This window comes from Alosa alosa, chromosome 12 (assembly GCF_017589495.1).
Source record: "Alosa alosa isolate M-15738 ecotype Scorff River chromosome 12, AALO_Geno_1.1, whole genome shotgun sequence".
Lineage (NCBI taxonomy): Eukaryota > Metazoa > Chordata > Actinopteri > Clupeiformes > Clupeidae > Alosa > Alosa alosa.
This window is the reverse complement of record NC_063200.1, coordinates 27,837,716-27,853,464: the sequence shown is the minus strand read 5'-3', so window position 1 is coordinate 27,853,464 and position 15,749 is coordinate 27,837,716. Positions and strand designations below refer to the sequence as shown.

At 45.8% G+C, this 15,749-nt stretch overlaps 1 protein-coding gene across 1 annotated transcript in view; it reads left to right on the top strand.

Moving 5' to 3' along the window:
• Positions 1 to 15,749, top strand: part of dnai1.2 (dynein, axonemal, intermediate chain 1, paralog 2) — a 34,252-nt gene that overhangs the window by 13,483 nt on the left and 5,020 nt on the right. Inside the window, exons 17-18 of the mRNA XM_048258365.1 lie at positions 5,387 to 5,486; positions 11,136 to 11,321. Of these exons, the coding sequence (XP_048114322.1) occupies positions 5,387 to 5,486; positions 11,136 to 11,321 (286 nt within the window). The remainder of the gene's footprint in view (positions 1 to 5,386; positions 5,487 to 11,135; positions 11,322 to 15,749) is intronic.

The following is a 15,749-nucleotide window of genomic DNA, read 5'->3' as shown; positions in this document are numbered from 1 at the left end:
CTGTGTGTCAGTGGAGTCTTGGTAAAGACAGATGCAGAACTGATGCTTTGCAGGAGCTTTTCCTCCCTTCGGATCTTTAACCCCTGATGTTATTTAGTGGCTGGCCAACTAGTACACTGTCTTGCTCCAGCCTGATGGATGGGGTTTTACGGTTGAAGTCAGGAGCCAGGACCTGGCAGTGGAACCAGAGTTGGGTTAGGAGAAAGAGAGAGCGAGAAAGAGAGAGAGAGAGAGAGAGAGAGAAAGAGAGAGAGAGAGAGAGAGAGAGAGAGAGAGAGAGAGAGCAAACCTGGGGGCTACTTGACTGACACACTTCTTAAGGCCATAAGTCTCTACGGCCAGTAGCAGTGTTCCATAAATCAGAGGTCCGCTAATCAAGCAGAGGAGTGAGTCACTCTGCTGGTGGAGTGGAGAACGGAGCCGTGGCCTTTGGGTGCTTTATGCGTTCAACCGACCACAGAATTTAGCGGGCTCGGCTACGTCCATACGTCCATTTTCGATCTCTTTGTATGTCTTGACATGTGAAGAAATTGACAATAAAGCAGACTTTGACTTTGACTTTGATACCCGTCAGTGTGGCTGAAAGTGACCTACTGTTGGGTTATTGCTTTAGGGTCAACCGCTAGGCTAACAATTAAAAGGCCCTGACTGCGCCGAGTAAACAAAGTGTCCTGAATAAAAAAGAGAGAGAGAGTCATAATTAAAATAATGAAAGTGGGTCACAGACCTATGTGAATCCCGCTAATGGCTATGCCTGAGCAAAATGAGAATGGGGGAGAGCAATGCAGTGCGACTGAGTCATGTTTGCCCTGCTAAAGATGTCTGTGTCTGTCCTCAGATAGAGTCACATAAACTCATCTGAACCTGCAGAAGTCCTTGGCCCCTGTTACATTCTCTTCTCTTTTGTTTGCCTTTGTTTTCTGTTTTGTGCCTTTTTAAAAGGCTAATCTGCGTCATGATCGCACCTCTCTGCCGAAGCTCCCTGGACGAGACCGGGTGCGGCGTGTAAATGAAAAGAGCTTATTAAGCTGACTAATGAACGGCTTTAGAGTGTGTGTGTACACAAGCCTTTGACACGGCAGGCTTTAATGAGAGAGATTTTCTGAATTCTGGATGTAACCCCCCCAGACCCAAAAAAGGCTCAGGAGGGGGAGAGAGAGAGAGAGAGAGAGAGGGAGAGACTTGGCTCGGCACCATGTGTCGGGGAGAGCGGAGCTGGCCATTAGTGCGGAAACGGCAGAGGGGAGCGGCGGTCGAGGCGGTGGTCAGGGGCAGGAGGTGCTGTATGTGGGCAGGAGGAGCAAGGGGCAGAAGGTGCTGTATGTGTGTGGCGGCGGTCAAGGGGCAGAAGGTGCTGCATGTGCGTCAGGGGCAGGAGGGGCAAGGAGAATGCTATGTGTGTGTGTGTGGGTATCAGGGGGCAGAGGGGGGCAAGCCGCATGTGCGTGTGGTATGGTCAGAAGGTGCTGGTATGTGTGTGTGGTGGTCAGGGGGCAGAGGGGCAGGAGGTGCTGTATGGGGGCGAAGGTGCCGGTGTGTGTGGCGGTCGTGGAGCGGAAGGTGCTGTAATAATGTGTGTGGTGGTGGTCAGGGGCAGGAGGGGCAGGAGGTGCTGTATGTGTGTGTGGCGGTGGTCAGGGGCAGAAGGTGCTGTATGTGTGTGTGGCGGTGGTCAGGGGCAGAAGGTGCTGTATGTGTGTGTGGCGGTGGTAATGAGGAAGAGGCACGCGGGCGCTCCATCTGTCTGTTCACCTGTCTGATTAACGCCCCACTTTGCACGCCGGGAAGCCCCCATTGGAGCCCCCGCTTTCTTGCTCTCTTCTCATATTCACTCTCTCCAGTTTGTTCTTTTTTTTTCTCACAGGTTTTATCCTTAGCTTTTTGCTTTCCCTGCCCTGTTGGATTCTGCTTGACTTTGTTCCCCCTCGTCCGTATGCTGGGGCGGTAACAAGGGTTCCCTTTCACCACGGAGGGAACAGACGGAACAGTGTATGTCTGAGGCTCAGGCTGTGGTGTGTAGGCCTCAGCTGGAGTCTTCTCTGTTCTGCCTCTCTCTCTCATTCTCTCTCTCCCACCCACCTCACCCAGCAGATAACAGAATCTGCTGCATCTGCTCCCCCCATTCCAAGGACTAAACTGAGTGGGAAAGTCGTGGGCATTCATAGCACTGCAGTGCGACTAGTGAATACTGTGAGTTTCAGATAGAAGACAGCAGTGTTACATGAATGTTACATGAATGGGGGAGCCTCTGAAGCACATCTTCAACTGGAGTCTACGTCTCGGACAAGTTCCAACACTGTGGAAGACATCATGACTCACCCCCGCTCCCAAGAAACCACACCCCAGCGAAGCTTAATGACTTCAGGCCTGTCGCCTAACATCACATGTGATGAAAACAATGGAGCGCTGGTCTTAGGTATGCTCAGACCCCAGGTATGCCATGCACTAGACCCTTTACAGTTTGCATACCAGGAGAAAGTGGGCGGGACGGCCATCACTTATCTTCTACACAGGACACATTCTCACCTAGACAAGGGGAAAAGTGCTGTGAGAATCATGTTCTTTGATTTCTCAAGTGCTTTTAAGACCATCCAACCCCTCAGACTGGGAGACAAGTTTGCAGATGGGTGTGGACGCCACCTGGTAACCTGGATTAAAGATTACCTGACCGAAGGCGACCACAGTTCGTCAGACTGAAGAACTGCCTCTCTGACACTTTGATCAGCAGCACCGAGCCACAGGGAACTGTGCTCTCTCCAGTCCTGTTCACCCTGTACACATCTGACTTCTGCTACAACACATGCAGAAGTTTTCTGATGATACTGCAATTGTGGGGTGTATCAGGGACGAGCAAGAGGAAGAGTACAGGAGCCTGGTGGAGGACTTTGTGCAGTGGTGCAAACTCAATCACCTTCAACTAAACACTTCAAAGACCAAGGAGATGGTGGTGTATTTCCTCAAGGTCTAAGCCCGCTCTGCTACCAGTCTCCATTGATGGGGTCAATGTGGGAGGTGGTAAGCACCTACAAGTATCTGGGTCTCCACCTGACAATAAACTGGACTGGTCAGCCAACACTGATGCACTCTACAAGAAAGGACAGAGCAGGCTGTACTTCCTGAGGAGGCTGCGGTCCTTCAATGTGTGCAGCAAGCTCCTCAGGATGTTCTATCAGTCTGTTGTGGCCAGCGTCCTCTTCTATGCAGTGGTATGCTGGGGAGGAAGCACAAAGAAGAAGGATGCTGGGCGACTTGACAGGCTGGTAAGGAAAGCTGGCTCTGTAGTGGGAGCTGAACTGGAGTGCATCACTTCAATATCAGACAAAAGGACCCTGAACAAACTGATCAACATCTTGGACAATGAATGTCATCTGCTCTACAGCACTATCAAAACCAAAAGAGCTTGATCAGCTGGAGACTTCGCCACTGCCATGCACAACTGAAAGGCTGAGGAAGTCATTTGTTCCTAGGGCCATTGAACTGTTCAATGCCTCACTAAAGGGAAGAGGAGAGATAGACTTCTCTGCTTAGTCTGTCTGCCTCTCCACCCTCTCCATGTCCATGTTTTTTGAGTACTGACTGCCCACTACTGCTTACTACTGTTTTACTACTGTTTTACTATTGTACACAGCCTAATGTTTTCACTACTATTTTACTGCTACACTGTTTTTCATGCTATATTAGCACACATGATCAATGGCTGCGGTCAGGCTTCTGATACAATACTGAATGAATGAATGGCTATACCTATTATACTATTACCTCAACCTGTTCTTGCACTGAAATAGTTTTTTATTTTACCTTGTCTACATTACACTTTACTCTCCTATTTGTCTATATTATTTATGCTGGTCTCTAGACCTTACTCTTGCACTGTTGCACTGTTGGACTAATGTTGGACTACATTTTGCACCTTCACCATGACACTCACTCTCTTGAGCACCTTGCCAGGCACACATAACTAAGGACTATGGTTGGACTACTGTTTGCACCTTCACCATGACACTCACTCCCTTTAGCACCTCACCAGTCCTGGCCCTGTCACTACAAGTGTCTTATGCTTGATCACCCTCAAGCACATTGGACTTTCTTAATTTAACTTATATAGTGTATTTAGTATTTAGTTTTGTTAGTTTTCTTATCTGTCTTATCTTCTACTGTCTTTATTGTACAGTGGAGTTTAGTTATATGTTTATACTTATACTTATGTTTACCATTTCTGCTGTAAGTGCATGTTGTGTGTTATGTCTGTATGCTACTGAGACCCTTGAATTTCCCCTTGAGGATCAATAAAGTATCTATCTATCTATCTATCTATCTGAATGTTTCATGTGTTTCACATTTCATACCCATGTATCGCATAGTTGTTATGGAAACATATTGTGTTGTGAAGCACTTAATGTTCTCCATATAATTACAGTGCCATTGTGCAATTATTGCCTCATCCTCACAGTTATTTGAGCTGATAGATGTTTCATACGCGTATGCGTTAGCCTCTGATCCACACATTGATATTAGCATGCACATACAGTTTCTACAGAAGTTAATGGGCTGTGCACTAAAATACCTGCATCGTTCAAGTGAAGGACTCTCATTGTCTAATGTCACAAGTGAGTCTCATTAGCATTTTTATCACATCCAGAATGATGAAACAGTGTTTGATTTAGACAGGGGTGTTTGTTTGAACACCAGCTTAATGGCTCAATCCTTCCAACAGCTCTCCCCTAACTTAATTAAAGTTTAATCTGAGACAGATTGTTATCAAACCGAAGATATTTTCTCTTTTTTTTAAAAAAAACAATTTATTTTTATGCATTCGTAGATCAATTAGATATCATCTGAAATGTGAAAAAGTTGAAAGACCGAGGAGTTAAAGTTTAGAAATCGTGCACGTTGCTTGGCATTTAGCTCATCCTCTGAGAATGTTTTTTTTTTAATTAACGAATCGACTGATTGCCAGAATCTTCTTGTTAAACAGCCCATTTCCACTTGGGCATGTGCACAGCCACATAACTGCATGAATTGCTTTGCTGGTCTTCCTCCTTCTTTAACACCATCGGTTTCGATCTGCCTTGAATATGGAAGGCAAAGGGCTCCGTCTAGTCCTTGTCTGCCACAGCAGCAGCAGCAGGGTCTCTTGACTCTGTGCTGTTCACAGCTGCACAGTGTGGTGAGGTCCATCTGCACCACTGTAATAGGCCTCATTAATGCCTTCTGAGAGGATGTATGATGACATGGCCTTTTGTGGACACAGTGGTGGTCAGAGCACATCTTGTTTAATCTTTACATCCAAATGGTCAGTTTCAGGTTCAGACATGAGTGATTTTATTGGTTATCATTTGTCTATGACCTGGATCTTGTCACAGCATATTATTTTCTGTCCCCACAGCACACCCATGTTCACCTTTGACCTTAACTCTGCGGTGGGGGACGTGGCCTGGTCTCCGTACTCCTCCACGGTGTTCGCCGCCGTCACCACCGACGGGAGGGTAAGTGACCAATCCGAGCCCTCCTGCTGCCCCCCCCCCCCCACCCCCCACACTTTCTCTGCACCACTCGTGTATTAAGACTGTTCAAAATGCACTGCTCAGAACATGAAAGCTGTCCTTTCTTCTCAAGTAGAGTGGAGATAATAACTTTCAAACACGTCGTTATCAGGCGTCTTAATCACCCTCGCCAGCTGTACTTTAAACACACACACATCCCTCCAGCCACAGCAGGCCAGCATCTAGACAGATCACAGTGGCACAGTCAGTGGCCTCATCAAAGACACAGGACTGTTGCTTGGGACACTGATTGGGGTATTATTTGCTGGATAAGGCATAATTGCCAGCATAGAGCGTAGACTGAGAAGCACATTTATGCCAGCAGCCACCTGTCCATGCACAAACATGCACTAGTACAGTCACTCTCAGATATGGAGACATGGGGACGTATACATAGAGGCACATTCAGCAGGGCTTAAACATGCACACATGCACACAGAGTGGACGCCAAGTAAGGGATAATGGACGACACGGTGGTCTGTTCACAGAAATTAATGCACGGTTGTAAAACGGCCCCGACGCGAAGCGGAGTGCATTAATTTCTGTGAACAGACCACCGTGGAGTCCATAAAAATTGCGCTGTCTCAGTACAGTTGTGTGAAAGGAACACGCCACCCAATGTCAGTAGTAATATATGTTCTTACCTTAACTTTCACAAGTTGAGTCATACCTCTCCCGTGTCGGTACGTGCACTCAAACGCTCTGGTGCGTGGCGCGACTGTGTTAGCATGTTGCTATGCTAGCGGCATCAGATGTAGCCAGACGTAGAAGTAATCAAAAACATCCACGTTTTCCCGACTTAAATACAGTTGCATGAGTAGTTGATAAAAATGTCTACGGTCACACAACATGAAACGTGTCAATTTTCCAAGCGAATAAACAGGAGAGCTACAATGTGTGGTGCAATAGCACTGGGAGTACTTCGACCTAGCGCTGGTTGTTTTAATGTAGGCTATACAGGTATGGGTGATGCAGCGCTGCTGACGTGAGGCTAGAAGAAGCCCTTGCCTGTTCTAGAATAACTGATCCAATGCAGCAAATATATTGAAAGGCTAAAGTCGTACATTGGGTATGTTGTAGCCTATCCCCAGAATATCAGCAGCAAACTCAGTCTCTGTCTCGCAAAACTAATTTCTTCCGACACATATCAACTAATTTCTCAACTTGCAGGACAAACTGCCGTTACTAGTTCTAAATGGATGGTTGCTACGGCCAAAGGCCAGTTGTTAGATCTATCTCTCCCGTTGTCAAGCGGGCGTATCCCAAGATTCTGATTAACTTTAGCTTTGAAACATCGCTATTTTACTTATTTTACTGCTGTCATCCATCTAGCTAAAAGCCACCTCCGTCATACTGTATGCTATAATGTTGCCATGTTCTGAACGTCTGCATTTTACAGCTCGGATGCAACGTGACGGTTCATTTAAACTTCACAACGAGTTCGGCGAATTAATATACAAGTGTGATACGGCCCAAAAAATGGATCTACTTCATAGGTGTGCAAATAACGCATCTATTGTCTATATCTAATGGTCGTTCTAAATTACGTAGGACAATGAGAAATTCAACCAAGCAGTGGAATAACATGTAATAACACACTCATTCACACACACACTCACGCACAAAACTCTCTCTTAGTATCCCTTCCTTTTTCATTTGTCCCTCTGTCTGTCTCTCCATTTCTCTGTTCACACACACACGCACACACACACACACTAACACACACACACACACACACTAACACACACGTACGCACGCACACACATACACACACACACACACACAAATACAAGGAAATGACCAATCCCTGATTGTCTTGGTTTTTCCCTCTCAGAATTGATTCCCTTCATAAATGATCTCCGGGACTGCGATTTGATTCTCTATTTTCTGTTGCCGGTGGGTTGCCTCTAAGGGTTTCCTCCATCTGAAAGGTTCATTATGGAGGTCTCAGCTGCCTACGGCCTGACGCCGTGTTGAGGAGAATCTGCAGCATTTCAGCAAAATGCCAAACTGCTTGCACTGGCACTCCCGTCGAGTATTGGGGAGCGCCTACTAGAACAAGACAACGCCAACACACCCAGATGTTGTCTGAATATAAATGATTCACCACACCGTTTTAAAGGCAGAGTATTGGTTTGTAGAGTGCCTCAGCAAGTTCTCTCTTTCCTAGGATTGATTCCTCTGTGCTAGATTATAGATAATCCTTATCGCCAAATAGCGAGAAAGTATATTTTTTGGGCTTTTTATGCCTTTAATCAGACAGGACAGTGGAGAATGACAGGAAGTGAATGGGAGAGAGAGTCGGGGTGGGATCCGGAAAGGACCACGGGCGGGAATCGAACCCGGGTCGCCCGCGTTCGGTGCAGGTGCCTCAGCCAGTCGGGCCACGGCCGGGCCCAAATAGTGAGTGAAGAAGAAGAAGAAAGAAAGGAAAAAAAACGGCAAAAATAACCTCCTGTGAAATTGCTCTCCTAGCCAGGTGAGTTTTTTCCCACAGATCATCACTCAACTGAATGTCTCTAGCCCATCCCCCGATCTCTCTTCAGGCCCGCGTGCCCATCATGATGACACACCTGCACCGTGCCCCCCGCATGCCCCGCCCTGCTCACGCTCAATCCCACGGCCTGTCAGCCAGATCTGAGAGACGTCGGCCCTCATTCTGCCAACCTCACGTCTCATTTAGCCCCGGCTCCCGTCTTTTCCACTACCTCTCCTCCTCTCCTCCTCCTTCTTCTTCTTCTTCTTCTTCTTCTTCCTCTCCTCCTCCCCTCTTTCTTCTTCTTCTTCTTCTTCTTCTTCTTCTTCTTCTTCCTCCCTCCTCCCTCCTCCTTCTTCTTCTTCTTCTTCTTCTTCTTCTTCTTCCTCCTCATCCTCCTCTTCATCTTCATCTTCTTCCTCCTCTGAATGCTTCTTCTTCTTCTCCAAAGCATTATCATCTTCTTTGCCCAGAGACAGGCAAAGGAGGGGGGAGAGAGAGAGAAGAGTCTGGTCTGTCCTTCTGCTGTCGCACAGAGGGAGGTGTCGGTGGTGTCTGGGATCGGTGACAGACGGCTGATGAGCGAGAGGATGAGTTGTGGGCGCCAGGAGGCCTGCAAAGAGGAAAGCTGGACACTGTCCAGGCGGGACTCCTGCCTGTGCACAGGGGGACGCCTATTTTGAATACCGACACCACCTCTCTTCCCCTGCAGACACTTTGGCTGGTCCCGCAGCATAGAGCAGTTCTATATCTTCCTTAAGTCAAATGCTTTAAGTGTAAGTGTAAAACAGACCTTGTCTACGAGCTTAATATCAGGTCACTGCTCCTATATAAGTCTTGGAAAGTATGACATGAATTTGCAAACAGCTCGGTGAACTTCCTGTTAATTGAACCTGGAACGCTAGCACGTTGCCCTACAAGCATCTGCAACTTTCTATTCACTCAGTGCTTTCACAAGTTTGTATGTGCCTATTATGTATTTGTGTGTGTGTGTGTGTGTGTGTGTGTGTGTGTGTGTGTGTGTGTGTGTGTGTTGTGTGTTGCAGATGGTATGATTAATGCGTCTTGATAATACCCTCATTTCTTTGCTGAGAGCTAGGCTGATAATAAGGCCAGCTTGAGATGTTAGATGTGACTAACCAGCGACCCGACCTTTACGTTAACCTTTATGCTCATTAATAATGAGCAGCCAATCTGATCTGATTTTTGCAATTAAGTGAAGAACGACTGCAGGCTTTTGCTTTCCCTCCCAAACATGCACAAACACACACAGACACAGACACACACACACACACACACACAGTCATGAATAACAACATTGATGACAAACTGGAGACTCATGCAGCTCCTTCACCCACACATTTCTCTCTCTCTCTATCTCTCTCTCTCTCTCTCTTTTTCTCTCCCATTCCCCGTCTTTCAGACTGATCTGTTGTTTGTCCCTCAGGATGAAGTGGAGGATGAAATTACATTCTTTCATCCATTCGCTTGCTCACCCACTGCATCCTTCTCTCGCTCTTTCTCTCTCTCTCTCTCGCTCTCTCTCATCTCCATCCACTCTCTCCTCTCTCCATCGCCCCAAGCCTCTGTTTGCGAGGACTCCATGACCTGTTGTGCTGTCGAATGGGGGTGGAGGACACAACATGCTAACTTGCGCTGTCTTGAGCGCAGAAGCTAAATCCCATCTCCGTTCCGAGTCCCCGTTAGACTTCTTACGAAGAGAGATAATCCTGCACTTTTAAAGTTTTAATGGTGTGTGATAACCCAGCTTTTTATCTGCCCACGGTTGGAATGAGTTATGGGAATGATCTCTTCAGTTGTCCTCCCTGGCGTAAAAGAGTTGGGAAGAGCCATCGTAGGGAATGGGGCCAGCTCTTCCTCAAGAGAATTTCCCTGTAATAGAGTTTCAGATCGTCATCTATCGTTTTAGAAGTGCAGGATTGCCTAACCTCTTCTTTAAGTGTTGTGTGTGTGTCGCACGTGTGTGTCTGTGTGTCTGCATGTGTGTGTGTGTGTGTGTGTGTGTGTGTGTGTGTGTGTGTGTGTGTGTGTGTGTGTGTGTGCGTGTGTTTGTGTGTGTGTGTGTGCGTGCGTGTGTGTGGCCCCCCGTGTGATTGGGTTAACATTCTGAGTAACACTGAGCTGCTCTAATGGACTTGATAAATGCACCGACACCATCTCTGACTCAGCTATGACTGTGTGCTCTCTGGCCGTGAAGGTCACCTGGAGAGGCTTGTAGATGTTCGGCCTTGTTATTCCGCTCTTTACAAATGTCCCCACGTCAGGATCACGTCCCTGCTTTTGCTCATCGAAGCTTCCCACGTCAGCGCCGTCACCCCACTGCATTTGTGGACTTCTGACCGAGCACAAGGCAATGACCAAACTCCATGAGGAAGCACGCTCACATCTGCATAAACACAGGCCAAGCTAGGCATATGCTGCTGCTCCCACACACACAGTACACACACACACACACACACACACATACACACTCAATGGAAAGCACAAATGCAAATCAATATTCTTGCACATATGCGTACAGTGCACACGTATCCAAATATTCACACACTTTGTTTCTAACCAGATGGTCAAGGTTCCACTCCTACATTCTCCGCTCAAGCACACACACACAGGGGGAACCAACACTTTGGCTGACCTCAGTGTGCCCACACACTCCAGTACAGCCCACACACCCTCCGAGTTATTCCATTGTTAGAATGAACAGATATGATTTAGTATCTTCATACCTCTTCATAGAGTACTACAGTTCAAAAGCCCTCCTTTTGGTAGATAGTACAGGATGCTCATGTTTAACTGATGGAGATGATAGGAACAGCCTTTGTGAGAGAAGTCTAACACTAAACACCAGGCACCATACGTTAACAGTCACCAAATATGTAAATAGCAGTATATGTAAATATATAAATAGCAGTAAATGGTTGTTTTAAGAATAGATGTTGTAGACAGGGGATTGTAACATCAAGTTTCCATTTTCCAAATTTGGGATCTGTACAGTATTTGTCTTGTGATTTGTGTGCTGGAGCATGCTGGTGTAATCTTAAACGCTTGCTTCTCTCCCCTTCTTAACTCTGTGACCTTATGACCCCTCGTCACAGGTCCACGTTTTTGACTTGAGCATCAACAAATATGAGGCCATCTGCCAGCAGCCGGTGGTGGCCAAGAAAAAGACCAAGCTGACGCACATCCAGTTCAACCCTGAGCATCCCATCATCATCGTCGGGGACGACCACGGCTATGTCAACAGCCTCAAGCTCTCACCCAATCTACGCAAGAAGCCAAAGGTAAGCAGGCCAAGGTCAAAATGGTCATCCAATGACCAATGCGCTGTCCATTTTTGCTCTCCTATCAAAGTCTGTCCATGTTTTGTTATTCTTTCTCTTCCTTTTGTTCTTTGTTGCCATGTGACTGGATTTTAATGAGCACTGGACTTTCAACTGGCCTTATTCTGAGAATTCAATAACACTGAGTCGATTTGTTTTGTTTTTGACATTTTCGGCTTTTTTTTTTTCCTTCTTTGCTCTGGTCCTGAGTGTGTCAGCCTTGGTCCTCTTATTACTGTGTACATTTAATTACCTTTCCCACGTAAAAGTCAACACGACCTGTGTGACATGGTGGCTTGTTTTTTCCACTGCTGGCAACCACACAATGGAGAGAAGTGATTGCTCCATGGTGCGCTGGTCGATGAGGTTGCTCAGTTCCCCCGAGAGTATTATTGAAGCGATTCATCAGCAAGTGTCTCCATTGGGCGTCACCTGTAATACACACACACACACACTCACACACTCACACATACCCGTTACACTTAGGCAACCGGATTGAACTTCATTGATTGTAACACAAGTTAATGGAGAATAGAGGATATTGGACAGACCGATATGGCAGTATCAGTTGCACACCGATACGAATCACCTTTAGTGGATTTTGAGAAGGTAGTTTAGAGCAAATTCATCTTTGTATTGACAAGCTAAATTATGATCTACTCCTTTTTACTTTAAAAACACTCTGTTGGAGGTAATGGCATTGGAAAGGCAATATACTGTACATCACAGCCACAACAGGAGTGCCTCAAGGCAACATCTGGCTTTTTTCCTGAGCTTTTTCAGAAACTCGTAGCCATTACTGAAATACAGTATCAGGATAACCTACTAGCATCAGAGCACATGGTATTTGCCTTTGCAGATTACATTGCACATCAACACAAGCTTGGCAGGGATCTAAAGATATTGAGGAAACTCAGTCAGAATAATATTAATGCTCAAAAACAACAAAAAGTTCAATGATTCACCGTAAACATTTCATGTAGTCAACCCAAACAATTAATCTTGTTAATTTGCACATTCACAACTTTTAACTGAAAGCATTTTCAAATCTGTTTTTATTTTCCCTTTTTCAACATTTTCATTCTTTCTTCTTTGAAAGAATGCTGCCTAAAGGTGCTTAGACAAGTCTCTGTGATCTCAAAACAGTGTTTCCATAGGTTCCTCCCTTTGTTTTATTTCACTGCAAAGCCCAGCAGTTACTGACGCGTGAGCCGGAACAACCCCAGATATTTTAAATAATGCAAATAGAAATTTGGCTGACAAGCCTTTTGCAGCTGGTATACAGGCTAATGACTAAAGGTGTTATTGAGCAATTAGCGCAGCAATGGCTTCGGCATCTCTGTTTCACTCTCTTGCTATTCCCACTGGCATATCTCTGGCCACCTGCAGCCGACTGTGTGTGTGTGTGTGTGTGTGTGTGTGTGTGTGTCTCCTCTACATAATTCATTAGAGTTACTGTTTTTCCCGCTTCACCGGGAGCCACCTCGTGATTTATCACCGACAAACACTCCCCCCACTGCCGCCTGCTAACGAGATGCACCCAGCGTCTTCCTGTCACTCAAGCGGCTATCATTCCTCCCATTTTACCTCTTTAATTCCCTTTCTCCATACCTCCCTCTCTCTCTCTGTCTCCCTTTTTCCCTCTCTCTCTCTCTGTCTCCCTCCTTCCTTCCTCTCTCTCTTTATCTCTCTCTCCCCCTCTCTCTCTCCCTCCTTCCCTCTCTCTCTCTCTCACTCTCTCTCACCCTCTCTCCCTCCCTCGCCGTCTCTGTGCATGTGTTTGTCTTTCTCTGGGCGTCTCCTCCCCTGCTCTAGAAGATAACAGGGGGGATAGGAAAGTTGTTTGTTTGTTTGTCTCCCGGATTGGCAGTTGGGAAATGTTTGCCTCGCGCCGAGAGAGAGAGAGAGAAGCCTCCTCGCGTTGCGCCGGCGGCTTGGCCGATGACTCATGGGGCTTTGTGGCCGAGTCAATCTTGAGAAAGTGTTGCGGATCAAGGGCTTCATCACCTGTGTGTCTGGGTGGATGAGGTGTGAACTGCATGGAGGACCAGGGCACACAGTTATTCCTCCGCTTTGACCCCGGAGTCTCCACCTGACAACCCCATAATGTCCAGTGGGCCTCGGCTCTTCTCCAGTCACAGTGTGTGCAGCACATTTTCTGTCTTTTTTCTAATGTGAATTTGTTTTTGCACGTTGTAAGTTTTGTAGATTAGTTAGTAACTCAGTGTAAGCAACCTTAATATAACACACCCACTTTGCTGTCATGTTTCATTTCTGCATGGTGTGTTGCTCAGAAATCTTTGTTAAAATGAACAGCTACTGGTTCAATCTGTAGTGGGACTATATTATGGCGATTCTCTCATTCATGTTAGTATTAAGTATTAAGTTTGGGAAAAGAGGTTCAAAAGAGACCTCCTGCAGACTTTTAGTCTGTATTTAGTCAGTAGTCTTAAGTGTCAGTAGTGTTTAGCCTGTGTTCAGCCTACTCAGATGACAGTGGCAGGAGGAACATTGATTACTTCAATTTTCTTTTTGAAATTGATTGTTGAAGTTGGTCTGCAAGGCACTGTATTAAATTGGTTCAGATCTTACTTAACTGATAGATCTTTTTCAGTGCATTTAGGCAATGCTTCATCATCATCTGCTCCCATTGAGTGTGGTGTCCCCCAGGGTTCTATTTTAGGGCCTCTATTATTTTCTTTATATATGCTTCCCCTGGGCTCCATTTTCAATCAATACAATATTCGTTACCACTGCTACGCAGATGATACCCAATTTTATATACCGGTGGCCCTTGAAAAATCCGCAGCCATGCAGAACAGTGAAACACTGCAAAGTCATAATATTCCTGCTTATCTCTAAATACAGTCACACACAGATATAGTACAGATATCATACAGTCATTACATAGAATCATACTTTTAGTATCAAAGTGACCTACTAATGAGAAATGCAGAACATTAAACCACATATTGGAATATTGGACATAATGTTCTATTCCACTTTCTCTCAGTATGTATGTATGTATGTATGTATGTATGTATGTATGTATGTATGTATGATTACTATTATTATTATTATTATTATTATTATTATTATTATTATTATTATTATTTTATGTAAAGCACTTTGGTGCAATGCTATTGCTTTGAAATGTGCTATATAAATACATTTGACTTGACTTGATTCAGTATTGTGAAACATTTGTATGGAAGCCCACAGGGGTAAGTTCAGAATGGAACCACAGGGCTGCTCAGAATCCTGCTTTCTCCTTCTGTGAGCCAGCAGCAATTTGAATCAAGCGTCTCCACAGATAGAGCATATTTAGAAAACGTCGGTAGCTATTTTGTCGGGCTCCTGTCTACAAACAAATGAGCCCAATCCAGAAGTACAGATATTCTCCTGTTTAACTTTCTGCTATACTGCCTCAGCACAGACAGTCACATGACTCCCCCAATAATGACCCTGCCTACTGGACATGGTCCAGATGGGCTCTGCAGTGAGACTCGTTTGTGTGTGTTTGTGAGAGAGAGACCCTCCCCTCTGCAAACAGAGCATAGAGAGGAGAGCAGGATGTGTGTGTGTGTGTGTGGCAGGCGTGTGGTGCAGCGGATGGCAGATAATGTGTTTTCATTAAGGCAGACTCCTGTGTCAGCAGCTCTACTCCGCTGTGTCACGCCAGCATTAATCTCCAGACTCTCACAGGGGAGGAGGACCAACACACAGCTCTCATTCTCTCTCTCTCTCATTACCTCTCTCTCTCTCTCTCTCTCTTTCCCTCTCTCTCTCATTACCTCTATCTCTCTTTCTCTCTAACTTTGTATCTACCTCTATCTTTCTATTTAACTTCATTATCCCCTCTTCTCTCGCTCTGTCTCTCTACCTCTATCTCTCTATTTATCTCTCCTTCTCTATCTCTGTATTTGTATCTCTCTCTCTCTTTCTCTCTCTCTCTAATTTTGTCTCTACCTCTATCTTTCTATTTAACTCATATTACCCCCTCATGTGTGTGTGTGTGTGTGTGTGTGTGTCTCTACCTCTGTCTTTCTATTTATCTCTTTCCTTCTCGATCTCTTCATCTTCATCTCTCCATCTCTCTCTCTCTCTCTCATTACTTCTCTCTGTCTCTCACTCGAATGGCCCGTCTTGAAAGTGTGTTTGCTCAGCCTGGTGTTCAAATTTGTTGCGCTGATTGACTTGGCATGGCGCTGCTCTGTCTTTGCCAAATCGTATGAAATGAGCACTTTGCTGTAAATATCGAGCAGTCAGACGTGCGCGCTGCCTCCCAGAGAGTGTCTTCCTTATGAGTAAGCCACACATCCAATTTCCTCTTTGTCTTGACACTTTTAATTACATTGCCTAATCTCACCCAGCAGTGTTTTCCTCTTT